Consider the following 16073-nt stretch of genomic DNA (forward strand, 5'->3'; position numbering starts at 1 on the left):
GGCAGTTTGTGTGCTGGAGGAAAAATTCTCCCCAAGAAAACTGTCTGGTGCCTTTTAACTTAACACCAATCAGGAGTAACAAAAAATAACAAGCATTCAGTTTTGTCATGATTTTGGAAGCAAATCTCAGGCCTGGGGATTTGTCCATACTGCAAGGATTCAGTTACAAAGCATCATTCAGTTCAAACTTACCCTGCTGGAAGTCTCCAGTAGAAACTGGAATGTGTTTTGTACAGCTTGGCATGTCTCTAGTTCAGTCCTGCTGAATGCCATTAAATAATCCTTAAGGTGATCATATATATTTCCATCAAGAGCCTGCACAAGGGAAAGAAATAAAAAAAAAATCAGGAAAAGCAGGAAATAACTCTGTATACAATTTATCACCCTGGAACTTGCAAGACGCTCACACCATTTTTTAAGCAGATTTACACCTGTGAGGAGTGGAAAGAAAGAGAAGGGCAAGAAGTACAGGTCTTGAGTAAGACTGCTCAAGTGGAAAGGAACTTAAATTGCATTTTGATACAATCACAGCCCCAGACTGGTTTGGGTGGGAAGGCCCCTAGAAAATCCCTCACTCCTGGCAGGAGGAGTGACAGTGCTGAGCTCCATTAGATGGCAGCACAAAGCACTGCAACAACATCCCAGCATCTCCATCCAGCTGTTCCCAGGGGCAGAGCAGCTCTGGAGCAGTGAAAATGCTCAGGGAGATGTCACTGAGGGCAAAAAGACACCCAGAACTGCCAGGCCACGGGTGCTGCCAACCAGAGTACTGCTCAGGGAGTGGTGCCAGGACAGTCAATATCTGGATGGGACACACCCCCAGCTGTTTTGGGCACCAAGATACAAAATAAGGAACACAAATGTATCCCAAACGTAGCAGTGACAGCAAAGTTCAAACCTCAAAGCTCTGTTGTGAGCAGAGCTGTAAAATCAAATCACACAGGGCAGGCGACACAAGTTCTGTGTTAAATATGACTTTGCAAAGAACTGACAATGTCATTTAAATAGTTAACTCAGGATGTATTTAAATGTATGTGATGTAGATTTTTAGATAGGTTATTTCACAGATATCCATTTAAACAGTGTATTCATGGAAACTCCATTCCATTCCAACACACTTCTCTAGAAAATTGGATTTGATTATTTAAATAATTTTGCGAATTTGAGTGGGGGGAAAGAGTGAAATTGTGCAGGACTTAAGGAATGGTTTCTGCCCCTGAAAAATCAAACCAATGTTTAAGGTGAGGTGAAGAGACACAATGAATCAGACACAAATCCTGGAAGTGTTGGACAGAGCTTGGAGCAGCCTGGGATAGTGGAAGGTGTTCCTGCCCATCACAGGGGTGGAACTGGATGAGCTTTTAGGTGCCTTCCAACCCAAACCATCGCATGGTTTTATGAAATCCCTCAGAATTTAGGAAGAACAGAAGAGATCATCCTTCTGCAAAGCTTTCCCAGCAGCACGTGGTCACCTTCACAGAGGGATGCTTTGAGGACATAATCAAATTGTAGGACTGGAATTCTCACATCCAAACTCTGATATCCCAAATCCACTTCACACTACACACTTCATCCTGCCCCTTCCAAGTGTAAAGGAATTTTTAGCAGGTGCAGATTGTTTCCTCCAGCCTTACACATTAAACCTGCCTCAAACTCGGCAGTTCTGTGGCCATCAGGAAGCCATTATGGCAAACCAGTGGCAAACTGGGAATTCCTTCCAAGCCCCCACACTGCAGCTGGGTCACTCAGAGGTTCATTCAGGCTGGGATTGAGGGGTCAGCAGCCAGGGCAGCTCCTGGAGGCCCTGCCCCAGGAAGGACTTCCCAGTATGGCTGGGAAAGAGCTACAGGATAACTGCTCCAGCCTCCTGCCACTGGTGTCAGCTCCACCAAACACTGTTATGTAGAATTTTTAAAAATTCTTATTTCAAGAGTTATGTAATACCAGCTTAGAGCCAATTGAGGAAAGCATCAGGAAATTCCCAGCAGCAAATGCACAGAAAGCAGACAGCCACACACAGACACAGGTTCAGTTCTTGCCTGTGCTGCTGGGGGCACAGCTCTGCTGGGATTCACAGGATTTGAACATTCCCTGTGGTTTTAGCCCTGAAGGAACACCTGAGTGCCAGAGTCACCACCCCATTCCAAGGGCACTCATTTCACATCCAGTACAGGCAGCCCCAACAGCAGCTCAGCCCTGTGCTCACAGAGAATACAAATGATGGGTGAAATTGCCAAGCCTGCCTGTGCTCTCCCTGGGGGACCATGGGGAGCCTGAAACTCCCCCAAAAGAGAACTGTCAACTTTTATCTGTTCCTAAAGCTTTTCTGCTCAAACACCAGGGCTGGAGTGCAACTCTGCTAAGAAATGTAAAGAAATAATTTCAATTTGGCAAAGCAATTCTAAGTGCTCAGTTTGCAAAGCAGCTGTGATTCTTTTCATCCCACGATGCCATAAAAGAGAATTTCACAGCTCCATATCAAACCCAAATGTTGTTTTTACGTCAACCCCCACACGAAGGGCTCGTGTCATTACATTTCAGTCTTAAACACTGAGCTCTGCCTTAGGTTTTGACACTCTGGGTGCTCTGCAGAGCCAGTGGAGAGAAGTTGGTACTTGTGTGTTGTGATTGATCCCTCTCCAAGATAGATGGCTAAAATAGGTCAGCTGAAAGGCAGGATGCCAAGGGCCTATTGCTCTTCACTGACCGTAAATAGTGCCCCCACAATCAGCTCACACAGCCCAGCCCCACACGTGTTCATTCCCTCCAATTATCATCCACACGGCACTGGGCATTAATTCATGTCCAGCTGCAGCCTGCACTTCAAGGAATAGTAAAAAAAAAGAAAAAAAAAAGAGGGAGAAATATCAACTTCGTTATTTCCCCCCTCCTCCTGCATCTCTGCTGAGATGGCAGAAACCCCCACAGTGTGATATAAAAAATAAAGGTATTTAAGAAAGGACATCAGAGCAAAGTGTGGCAAAACATTAGGCAGCACATGGGTCTGTCAGCATGTGAGAACTGCATTACAGCCTGGCTCCTTTCATTAATTAAAAGCAGTTTCAATATGATGAAGTTCTTAAATACCGATGAGAGCTGCCAGAACTGAAGTTCTGAAAGTCACTGCAATATCACACAGGCAGGGCTGAGAAAGCAGCCTCAACACAAGCTAAAAAGCACAGAAAAGGTGACATCCCATCAGCCACAGCATCAGAGAGCTGGCTGGTTCCAGACTTGCAATAATAACGGATTTATCCTTTCTGTAAAATGGTAATTATTACGTCGAGCTGGATGTGTTCATATGAAAACAAAAGACTTGACTTGCTGAACTGTAGGATATAAATTAACATTCACGTGAGGCTTTATCAGCCGAAACTCATTCACTTACAAACACTCTGACCCAAACCACTGAACATCACAGGGTTTGAAAGGAAAAGTCTTTTCAAAATTTCTCATCACACAATTTGAAGGGGAAACTGGGGAAAAAAAAAAGAAAATCAAAAAACCCAACACCCATTATTCCTCTACAATGGCTTTTGTTCTCTTTCTGACTCTCCAGAGAGCACTAAATCACTTACTGTATTACAATCCCACTGAAAAACCTGTCTTTTTGTCAACTTCAAAAGGAAATCAAAGGTTTTTAAAAAAAAAAAACAAATCTGGCATCAAACCCAAGATAATACGAAGTTAAGTAGCACAAAATTACAATTTCCAAGGATAGAAAAAAGTCACTGTTTTTTTCAGAAATCATTTCTTTACAGCAGAATTGCCATACTGAAGGTACAGAACTACTTCCCCTGTGTCCAAGCTGGAGAAGATAAAAGCTGGAATTAGGGCTGAGAAGAGCTGAAGCTGTTAATAAACACAATGGACACACAACCAAATTAAAGCCTATTTTTAGAACAAATCCTATATATTAACTCAAACCCATAAAATTATATACAGAGGGAATGGGACTAGAACACTGTTCTGATTTCAACATCCAAGTTTCATGTGTAACTTTGAGAGATTTTCCCTGAAACAAAACTTCAGTCCCAGTTCAGATCATTTTCAGGAGATGCTTTTTGTTTCAAGAGATGATACCAAACATTTTGGGAATTTAGCTTTAATCATTCTACATTCTATGAAAATTCCCTCAAAAGCAAATATGTAAATGAAAGTATTTTAGCTATTATTAGGACATTTGGTTGCCTTTGGGAGGTTGTTACTCATTTAAAATAACATACAATATAGAACAGACCCTGTGTAGAATTTTCATCTTCATTTCTGTGACTGACGTTGGTCTCTTCACTAAAACATTTACAGGTCTCAGCCACATTCCACTTATAAATTACCATTTCAGTATCTTGGAGAAGACAGAAAACAAGCTGAACTACTCTGTATTTTTTATTGCAAAAGCAAACAGAAATTAAAAATGGAAATTTTCTGCCCAACACAACACAGAGCAGAGTTATGTGAAGCCACCAAGGTGAGTTTTCCCTGTTGTCCCATTTATTTCTGAAAGATTCCTGGTATTCTGTTCCTGTTTGTCTTGCACAGAAACTCCTAAAACCTGTGCTGAAGCTCTGGGTAATAATTTTATAGTTTAAATCCAGGTGTTCAAACTAAACCTCTCATTTAACCACCAGGCACCAAAACCAGTGCTAGACTAAAAACCCTCAATTACAGGCACACTTGTAAAGCCATGTGGGTTTCACTGACTAATTCACACCAGTCTCATCTGAATCACCGCTGCTAGAAACAATTTGATATTTGCAAACACACATTTATGTTTTTATGCATTTTAAACTCTCTCACCCCACGCTTGTGACAAGAACCATCATCCTCGAACTAGGGGTGGAATGGGATTATCTTTAACGTTCCTTGCAACTCAAACCATCCTATGGCTCTGTGAGCTTAAGTTTTCATTTCAAAACACCCATTCTTCCCTGAGCTGATGCCACCCAGCAGTTTTTGAGGGCTGATTTTGCCAATGAAATCCTTGGCAAAGGCTCCCCGAGCTGCCACCGCTGGGTCGGAAACAATAGAACTGATGTGGAAGGCAAGGAATTTCCTCACATGGGTGGAGGGAACAGCACAAAATTAGAGCTGACCCTCCCCTGTCTGGGCTGCAGCCTGAAAACTGAAAGATAAGGGGAAGAAATGAGCTGAACAAAAATCATTGTGTCTGTGGAGTGGTAACTTCTCTGTGGACTCAATGGGATTGCATCCTGGTAATGTGAGTTGTTTTCCTGTTCAGCCCCCAAATCAAAAGGGAGATCTGTATCATAGATTCCACTCTCTATTTTATATTTATATTAATTTTGTATGTGAATATATTTATATTAAAAATGAAAATTAAATTCTTTTACCACCCTACTCTCATTTGCATTAAGCCCCTTGTTTTATCTATCCCCGATCTGCTTTGCTTTGAAAACCACTTGGAATCCATTAAGAACAGGGACTTGAATTCTCACCCTTTATTTTCTGTAATATTACTCAAAACTTTTCCTTACTTAAAATTAAAAGCCCAACAATCTGAATTGCAGAACAAACATACCAAGTGAAGCTTTTTGAGTGCTTGTGCTTGAAACCCCTGCCTCCAATCCACTAAATAAACAGAGTGATCTCACCGATGGCATAGTCTGGGAATTTTCAGCTGAATGACTGCGGTACATGACACTCCACTGAGGGTTTTCATTTTTATGTGTCAGAAAAGATAAAATTAATATTAAAAGGAAAGGTTGGGGTACAGAAAATAATAATTGCTCAACAGGTATTATTAGAATTAACTTAGAATTAAGTTGGAATTAAGGCATCAACTTCAATCTTTTCTAGGGGGAGAAGACTCTGTATTTTAGCCCAAACACAGCAACAAATCTCCTTTTATCTGACAGTGAAGGATAAAGCATTTTAAAAACTCATCTGAAACTCAGAACAAAGTCAAGAGCCCGGATCAGCTGGATTTGCCACACTCAGCACTATCCAGAGCCGTGAAATGGAACAGCACTTCCCAAGGACGGGAGGAGAAGGAGGAAGGAAGGTCAGCAGAACCCATCCTTTCTGGGTAACAGCTCCATTCCACAATCATTTTCCTTTAAAAATGCTGATTCCTGGCATCAATTTCTCCTAATATACAAGAAAAGCTGCTTATTTTTCCTTTTTAACTCTTCCATCCCTGCTGCATTTGTCTCTGCTAAAATCCCTTCCTCTCCAGCAAGATCCTCCCAATGCAGAAGTAAATCAGGGCTGTGTTTGTCAACAAAAAACAACATTTATGTCTGAATTACCAACAAAGCCCAGCCCAAAGCCCCAGCAGGGTCCCTGGAGCAACTGGAGCTGCTGGCATCAAGCTCCAGCAGGATCCTGCAGGAACAACTGCACCCTGTCAATGCCCATCAGGGATTTCAGGGCTGCAGCCTGACTTCCAAATGACAGGAAGCTGCTGCCCAGCCTGTCCTTTGCAGGCTCCTTCTTAGGGAAAAAATCCTGGTTTTCTGCTGAGTTGTGCAAGTGGAGAAAGCTGCTAAGGAAATCTGAGGGCAAATCCCAACTCTCTTCCCCAGATCAAGAGTGAGTGCTGGACTTCCTCAGCCTGCAGAGAGAACCTAAGTTTTAGCTTTGTAAAATCAGGACTTCAGGTTAACAAATTGCATCCAAAGCAATGCAGGGCTAATCTAAGGCTGTAAAATTATCTGTATCTCAGGATAACCTTACACATCCAAAGGCTGTATTGAAAAGTCTGCCTTAGTGAGGTCCAGATGCAACTCACTCTTGAAGTATCACTACCTAGTTCTGCCTGGAAATATCTGAAATCCAGTGCCTGGAGCACTGCATCCAAATCCAGTCTCTTTAGCACAGGAAAGACATGGAGCTGTTACAGCAGGCCCAGAGGATGCCAACAGGTCTGAGTGAAGAAGAGTTTAAGAGTCTCCACTAAAATATCCTCTCTGGCTTCTGCTCCTTGTTGAACTTCCACAGAAAGCGATTTTAAGGAATTTTTATAACTGTGTCACTGTCCTGTTGCGGTCAGGCTAATTAATTTCTCCTGTTTCTTTCCACATCCTGCTATCCTGGAGTGCATTTGCGCAAACCACCTCTCAACAAGGGAGCACAAGATATTCCAGCTGAAGAGCAGAGATACATGAAAACCTGGGAATAAAACCAGCACACCAAGAGGTAGGAAGAGAATATGATGACAGGAACAGAAAGTGCCTCTTTAACTCGACAAGGTTTGATGAAACTCGGAGTTCCCTCTTCTCCCACACCCTGCAGGAGCTCTCACCACGCAGACAGGGGAACAATGGACACTGGGAGACCACAAGAGCCCCAAGTTCCTTTCAGCTGGGTGCCCATGAACACACTCTGCACTTTCCCTTACCCCAGAGCTTTGTGTTTTCTGCTGTCAGGAGTTTGGGGCTTGTTTGCAAGTTCTTTGTTTGCTCTCATTAGTCACTTGATGATTGTTCTGCACATCATTTTGTTCCTTTACAATCTCACCAGGGTCATTGTTTTTACTGACAAAACCTTTGTTGTTGGGGAGCTGCAGCCTCCTCTGAGCACACAAAAATATGGAACAGCCACCAACAGATGCCTGTCACCCTCCCCCAGTGCTGGAAAAACGTCCCTTTAGAACAAGAATAAGCAAAATTATTGATAATAACAAGATTTGCCTCCATCATCTCATGGCAGTGCCCTGCAGTTGTCACATTTTATGATGAGGGTCTGGTAGGTGAACATAGACATGGAAGAAAATGTCCTTTATAATTCCTTTAATTGCCTCAAGGCTGACAGCAGTGAGAGTTACCTGGTGGAGACAGCACTAAATTAACACTCCAGGGTTAAAGGAGAACTCCACTGAAATCAGTGAGAACACCCTGATGTGAGACTGCCACAAGCATGGAAAACCAGATCTTCCAATTCTACCATGTAAGGCTTAAAAAACCCTGGAAGATCAAAACAGATTCTAGGAATATCTAGAAATACATTCCCCAAACGTATCTCCCAAGACTTCTTGGACCTAGTTTGCTTTTTTCCTGCACAGCTCTGGAATAAATCCCAGGGGAATTCCACTTTTGACAGGATGAATTTTTAATAAACTGCATCTGCTTTTGTACTTCCTCATTCTTGGAGGGGAAAAAAAAAGTTCTGGCTCAAATCCAACATTTAGAAGACAACTTTGTGGCAGAGCTGTCACCATGATGATATCTTTGCATCTGGAGAGTACAGAGTACTCTACAGTGCTCATGCCAGTAATAATTGGCTCCCTTCATGTGGAAAAATGCGCATTTCAATCCTTCAGCACTTTGACACCATTTCTGCTCCTCAAGGATTCCTCTGCTGACCACAAGACCATCGTCATCATCACAAAATGTCTGAGGAACAGCAGAGGGGTGTGTGCTCTGTCTGGAAGTTTTAGTTCTTCTTACCCAAAAATAAATCATTTTGCTGCTCAGCTCAACAAATACTTGGATATTTCAATATGATTTGGAAGGTAAGTTAAAGAAATGCACTTTGTTTGGGAACAAGCCAGAGCTGATTATTTTTACCTCCTACAAAACCAAATCTCACACACAGAACCAGCCCTGGGAATTCTTCCTTACAGAATTCCAGATTTACCAGGAGGTCTCCATAGGAACTCGCATGGTACAGGAGAACCATCCCTGACTCAGACACAAGCTTGGATAAACCCAAATCTTTTCTATATTACAACAACACAAGCTAAGGGAGAGAAGCCTTAAACTGACAGAGATGTGCAGATGAAAACGCATTTCACAATAAATCCCAAGGTTTCTTAATAAATATTTTCCTTAAAATATTTTCTTTAAGCTATTTTCTTAATATGTTCTTTAAAAAATTAAGAAACAAGCATTTGCTTAAAACTACTCCCCTGCAAGACAAAATGTATTAAAAAGCAGTAAAAAAAAATTTAAAAAATCAGATATTGAGCATAAACATGCCTCAGGAGTTAGTGTTTACTCTTTTACACTCTTGCAGTTTTTTAACCACTTATTGTGCTGGATTTAGGTTTTAATTCAGCTGATTCAATCTCTGTATTACCATTTTCATTTACTTCTTCAGATAAATCTCTTCAACAAAACCTTTTCTGCCCCAGCACAGGCTGTTGTTCCCAACTGCTCCTTGGATTTATCACTTCCATCTGCTTTTTCTCTATGTGGGTTTCAAGTCACCTGCATTCAGTGAACAAGGCATTCAAAAGCTGCTCACAGAGCAGGTTCAGGGATGGAAATGTCCCAATATTAAAATTCCAATAATTTAATATATTCCCAAGCCTCTGAGGTTCTTATCATGCCGAAGAAATACAACCTGCAGCTTGATGTGGTCCTGCAAATGTAACACTGCTCTCTCTCACCCAGAACACGAGTGGTCTTGCAAAGATATTCAGAATATTCAGGCATTTTCCAACTCAAAATACAAATGCAATTAAATTTTATGCTAATATAGGAGACAATTCAGCAATATGAAAAGGGCAGAGTGCATCTCACACAGGGACCCCACCCTCCTGAACAGGCACCCTACAAAAGGGACACTCTGCCAGTCACACTAAAATGCAAGGACCAAACCCAACAAAACCATTTCTAGGAATTTTTGTGATCTGCACAAATGTGCTCTTCTAAGGAAAATGGCCCAGAGTCACAGCACTGTGATTATTTGCAGTAATTATGGAATCACAGAACAATGACAGCATTTATGTCCCACAATGAAGGAAAAAACATGGTGGGGGTAATGCCAAAGGTATGGCAGCTGCAGTGCAGCAGGAAGATTAATCCTGGGTTCCCAAACCGCACTTGGGAATTCTGGGTGCCAATTATGCTTTATTACTTCTAGGAGTCCATTCTCAATTATCTCCAGGGGAATCCCACTAACAATTTAAGCCTGCACTCCTTGTAAGCACCAGTGGGTGAGGACAAAGATAATTTGAGCCTGAAGTCCATAATTAAAAATATTGTGGAAGGTTTTTCCCTTTCACAAACAGATTGCCCCCACCCCCATCTCAAAGCCTGGCACAGAATCCCCATTCCAAGCAGTATTCCTGAAAAAGGATTGATGGCATCACCAGTTGTGCCATTTTCTCCAGAAGCTGAGAGGATTTTCTCATTTCCTACTGTTTGACAGGACAGTGATGGGTAACAAAAATCAACAGAAAAACGAACAAAAATGGGATCTAGTTCTGTTAATCTTTTAATTAAATCACTTCTGAAGTGTGGCCTGATTGGGAATACCTAAATATACTTTGGTCTCCTGACAGTATTTGTTGAACATAACTGCATTAAAGTTAAGCTCCTTTTCAAACTTACTTCAGCCCTGTAGGATTAATACTCAAACCTTTTTAAAAACTCCTTAATTTCACAGTGCCACTGCTCAGAGGCCCTCCTGACTCTGTGTGGGCAGAGCAGAGCAGGAGACTGAAATCCCACAGGAAGAGACATCCCAAGGATCTGGCAGGGCTGGGATTTCTTTGATACAAGGCTGTCTCCAGTGCTTAGTCTTTGCTATTAAATAAATTGAGCCTTTCAGCAAAGTTAATTCACTGAATGCTCCAATATCCCCTTTTAAATCAGAAATGGGGCTCCCAGGCCCAGCTAGAGAGAAGGGTCTGTGCTCAGTGGCAATGCTGAGACACAGAATCCAGGGATCTGGACCTGAAGTCACATATGAATATCATAAAAATACACTAAAATACTCCAGCTGAAGGAACTGAGACTGAATCCAACTGGACGAGCTGCACAGTGAGAAGAGCAAAGCCTGACAGAAGTGGATCAGCTATCAAAAAACATTGAATTATTTGGTTATACAGAGAGCCACAAATATCTGTGAACATTTCACGTAGAAAAAAAGGTACCTCTCAGATTTGCCATCTTCTTTTTAGGTACTTTTTTCTTGGAATTCTGTGTTTTTGAAAATTATCCTTTAGTAAACTGAATTCTCATCTGTTAAATTATTATATATACAATATATATAAATCTAGTATAGTAAACACTGTACAATTTTATTATTTGGAGCAGTTTAACATTTTGATTTCTAATACTCTTGAGCTTGAATTAGAAACCCGATTTTTAACTATCTCCATGTACCTGATTTAACATTCCAGTCAAAAGAAGCTTATCCCCAGGGAAATTCAGGCACCTAAATCCCAGAATATTGTCATGATTTCTCCTAACAATTTTTTTTTTCATTTTCATTTTGAATCATTTTCAGCTCCCCATGACTTTTATGTGAGATTAAAAGCCTTGAACTCAAGCACTGAAACTTTCCCTAAGTTTTAAAAATTCCATGAGGATTTTTAAGAAGGTCCTCATGGAAGGAGGTGCTGGAAGGTGCTGCTGGATGCCCTGGACAATGCTGGTGCCACGAGGAAAGTGCATGGAAAAGGTTCTTCCCATTATGCATGAGCAACACTGGGAATACCAGAGAGATTAATTCCTTTAATTAGCATTCCTATCCTAGACGCAATTACCTTAGGGCTTTGATAATTTGTAAAAGATGATAAAATAATATCCTCCTTCAGCTGGATGACACCATTCCACAAGTCAGCCATCAGGAATTAGGGATTTAAGGAAGCCACTGGTAGGGAATGATTGCTTCCCTCCACACCAAGGGGGTCTAGCCTGGCTGCAAAGCTTTTTAAGCAGAGATGACAACTTGAACAGATGGGAATTTTATTTTTGGGGATCAGACCTGCAGGTAGGGAGACAAACCACACTGGAGCATTCCCACTCCTCCTCCTCCTCTTTGCATGACTGAGCTTCTGGACCAGCTTTACAATCCATTATCTCCTTAGCAATTTGTAAAATCTAAATAGGAATTTTCAGCTGCAGGGAGGGATTCCAAGGCAAGAAGGTTTTCTAAAGACTGTGCAAAAACCAGAGCTCAAGCAGCTCTTGTCCATACAGAGAATGAGCAGCTCCTCACCTCCAGCCTTCCCAAAACACCTGCATGGACTCCAAACAGAGCAGAGCTTTGGAAGCAGAAAGAATCAAGAATCCCTCAAAATTTGACAGCTGGGCCCCATGAAACCCTCAAAGATCTGTGAAAACTCTGCCCAGGTTTGCCTCCCTCTTAGCAAGACAGCTGTAGATTAAAAACCATTTTACCATTTTCCCCATAACGTTTTCAGGGATTTAATTAAACTTCAAATTCAGTGTGACATTTTCCATCTCACACTTATTGGCCTTGTGCTATTTTGGGCCTCATCTCCTTGTTATAGTTCTGCTGCTGCTTTCATCAGTGAAGTCGCTCAGAAATGTTTTGTCCTGCCACTGATGACAGAAGATGAGTCACAGAATCACAGGATGGGTTGGTGGGAAGAGACCTTAAAATCATCTCATCCCACCCCTGCCATGGCAGGGACACCTTCCCCTGTCCCAGGCTGCTCCAAGCCCTGTCCAGCCTGGCCTTGGATATTCCAGGGATCCGGGGCAGCCACAGCTGCTCTGGGAATCTGTGCCAGGGCTTCATCAGTCAGCCTCACAGGGAACAATTCCTGCCCAATATCCCATCCATGCCTGCCCTCTGGCAGTGGGAGCCATTCCCTGTGTCCTGTCCCTCCATCCCTTGTCCCCAGTCACTCTCAGCTCTCCTGGAGCCTCTTTAGGCAATGGAAGGGGCTCTGAGCTCTCCACATTTTCAGTAACTTTTATGGTTTAATATCCCATTTAACAAGACAAAACCTGTGCACACGCACTCAATTTTAAGAATAATCAATGAGGTTTTCCCCTGGTTTCAATGGAAACACATCCATTCCAGGTAACTCACTGAAACATTGGGTTGTTAAGAGTAACAGCAGAAAAAGACCCCAAAACACTGAGGAAAAAAGTAACTTTTCCCTGCTCCTTCAGTTCTTCCAGTGGACTTGCTAAAAACAAAGCCCTCAAGCAAACAAAACCCTGAGAAGGGTTTGTCTGGGATGCTTTTCTCCACGAACCCTAAAGCAGGAATGCTGCATGCCCCACCTGCCTCCCAAATGGAGCAGCCCAGGTGCTTCCTGAGCTCCAAGGCTGCTCTCTGGCACAGGGAGTATTTTGGGAACTGCTCTCATTGTGTTACAGCATGGCTTTGAAACAAGATGGCAGTTTCATTTCCTGCTCACAATGAGAGGGTTTATGACAGCTGACCAAAATATCTCGAAGCCCCATTCAAATCCTAAACAGTTTCTGCATAAAATCTTTAAATAAAGAAACAAACAAACAAACAAAAAGGGTCTTAGGTTTTTTGCCACCTTCTTCAACCAGATTTCTCCCAGATTCCTTTCAGGTAACTCCTTCCCAATCCTAATCCTTATACTGCTTTCCTGCTGCCTTCTTTCCAGCAGGGGTTTTGATTTTTTTTTTTTTTTTCTTTTTGGCTTTGCAGGCATTTTCCTTGTTTTACATTCAGCTTAAATCCCTGATTTCATCCCCGACCATTCTCCCTCTCTGCCCCTGCTCAGAGCCTTGCAGGGCCTGAAGGGGCTCCAGGAGAGCTGGAGAGGGACTGGGGACAAGGCCTGGAGGGACAGGACACAGGGAATGCCTTTCTTTCATAAGCATCTGTAAAATCACACTTCTCTTTCACAATCAACCCTTTTCTTATTTCTGTGAAAACACCAAAGGAAACCTCACTGAAAAGTCAATCATATTATCAAGAAATAATTTATTTCACCATGAAAAATGGTAATTGTTTTAAGATAATTAAGTTGCCCTGAGTTCTGTATTAGACTTTGCCATGCTGCACTGCTCAGCCATGGAGGAATAAACACCTGGATCCCTGAAATAAATGGACTTCTTTGGGTCAAATGCTTTACCAAGGGATTCATTTGTGACTGAAACACGAGGTGGGACAAGCTGACTGTCACCAGGCCAATGTGACCATCACACTTTCTCATCTTCACAACAGAAACAGCTGTGACTCAGCCCCACTCCTGTGCCTCAAGGTCGTGTGGAAAGTCTGCGTGATGAGCAATGTGATTTTTCAGGGGGTGAGTGGTGGATTTGAAACTGAAAATCCACATTTTGTCTATGAAAAAATAAAGATATAATTGGAAATGTAAGAACTGGGGGGCAGAGGGCAGGGTTAGATGAGATATTGGGAAGGAATTGTTCCCTGGGAGGGTGGGGAGGCCCTGGCACAGGGTGCCCAGAGCAGCTGTTGCTGCCCCTGGATCCCTGGCAGTGCCCAAGGTCAGGATGGACAGGGCTGGGAGCAGCCTGGGACAGTGAAAGGTGTCCCTGCCATGGCAGGGGTTGGGAATGGATTGTTTTTAATGTCCCTTTCAATCCAAATCATTCCATGATTCTCTGACATACATACATCACAATTACTGGTGCAAATACCATTCACTGTTAAAGCAAACAAACCTCTCTTGCTTGTGGTTTTACCAAAATTAACATCAAAAGTTGCATTTCCAGTGCAAATCCTCTTTTCACTTCCCTGCAAACATTAACTCACAGTCAGCTGGAATCCAAGAGCTCCCAACTGGAGTTAGCACATATTCCATGGACTGTGAACACCTAAAATTCTCTAAGGCACTTCTCAGGTATCAGCTGGGAAGGTGAGAGATGAGCATTTAAGAAAAACACTGAACAAGAGACCACAACTAATGATCTAAATCATTTATGTGGATGCAGAACTACACTACAACCTGAATTCCTTTCCCCCAGGTTTGATGTGCACATCAACACAGAGACAGATGGAAAACAGTGTGGGATCAGGATCAGCTGCTGTGGAACCCACAATGAGCATCTTCTGGAACACTGGGATCATGCGCTGAGCACGATCCCTCCAGCCACCCCCCTGTGTGGGAATGACCATGAGGAAGCCAAGTACACTCATGAACTGCCTGGGAGGAAAGTTCCTGTGCCCATCTGAGGCTGGAGATAATGCCATCCATGGCTGCCTTAACTGGGATTACAGAATATTTGCGGCTTGCAGCTGACAAGGAGCGGAAGTGAAACAATAGTTCTTTCACTTGCACAAGTCCCCTCTGCAGTTTTAAGGGAGTTTTACAGGATCTTAAAAGAATTGGTAGCACTGAAATAATAAAAGAGATTTATAGGAGAACATGGAAATCTCTGGTGACTTCAGAATTACTTTATCTTAATGCTATTTTTTCACTGAGGGGCAAACTTTCCATTTTAAAAAAGGAATCCCCTGGGTGCTTCTAAATCATTCCATAAAGTTGGAAACAATACCATGGATGTAAACTTGATTTCTTACAGTGATAATATTGGTTCTGCTTGTTCCAGAGGCTACAGAAATATGTGCTGATGCAAATGGTACCCTTTTATTTCTACAGGACACAGCAGTGCTGGGATAACATTCCTGAGCCAACTGAAGACTTTCAGCTACTGTGTCAACTTATTTTTCAATTCAGACAGAGCCACCAGGGGAAAGAACCCTTTGCCACACACATCTTATTAATTTCAGGGCATAAAGCAAATTATTAACTGGAAGCCACCAAGTCCTCCATTTGGGGTCATTTTTATAAACACTGCCAGCTCCAGCTGAATCTCATTTATGCAAGTCATGTTTGGAGCCTGCACTTCCATTTGTTTTAAATGATCATTGAAAGTGCATGGGAAAAGTGATGGATGACTATGCTGAAAACAGAGAAGTCAACACAGCTTCACAAAAACTCCCAACCATTCCAACAAATAAAAACCAGGGCTCACCAGAACATGAAGGTTCCAGCACTGCTGGAACTCAAGCAGCTACTCCACTTAATTGCAGGAGAAAAAAAAAAAAACAAAAACAAAAACAAAAACAAACCCAGAAAGCAGAAGGTTAAATCCCAAGGAGAACCTCCTTAGCAAAAAATGCTGTTTTAAGGAATGATAGAGTTTTATTATAATTATAAATTCAGGTTTAAAAGGGAGATATTGGTTCAACCTCTGCCCTCAGAGCAGGGTCAAGTATACCAGGCTGCTCATTCCTTGGAAGTCAGCCAGATCTCTTCCTCTATCAGAGTCCTTAAAAACAGGCAAGGGTGTGGAAAAGCCACACTTCACCTGTAATTTTATAAATCAACCTCTCAAATTAACAAAGCTCTGCTGTAACTTGTGTTGTTACTGTCACCCACACCTGAGCAAAGGGCT

At 42.3% G+C, this 16073-nt stretch overlaps 1 protein-coding gene across 4 annotated transcripts in view; it reads right to left on the bottom strand.

Moving 5' to 3' along the window:
* The window catches only part of FCHSD2 (FCH and double SH3 domains 2), a 120759-nt gene that overhangs the window by 32223 nt on the left and 72463 nt on the right, over positions 1 to 16073 (bottom strand). For all 4 annotated transcript variants that reach the window (XM_030945194.1, XM_030945106.1, XM_030944932.1 and 1 more), the window contains exon 9: positions 193 to 315. In XM_030945194.1, coding sequence (XP_030801054.1) covers positions 193 to 315 — 123 coding nt within the window. The remainder of the gene's footprint in view (positions 1 to 192; positions 316 to 16073) is intronic.

Source organism: Camarhynchus parvulus, chromosome 1 (genome assembly GCF_901933205.1).
Source record: "Camarhynchus parvulus chromosome 1, STF_HiC, whole genome shotgun sequence".
Taxonomy (NCBI): Eukaryota; Metazoa; Chordata; class Aves; order Passeriformes; family Thraupidae; genus Camarhynchus; species Camarhynchus parvulus.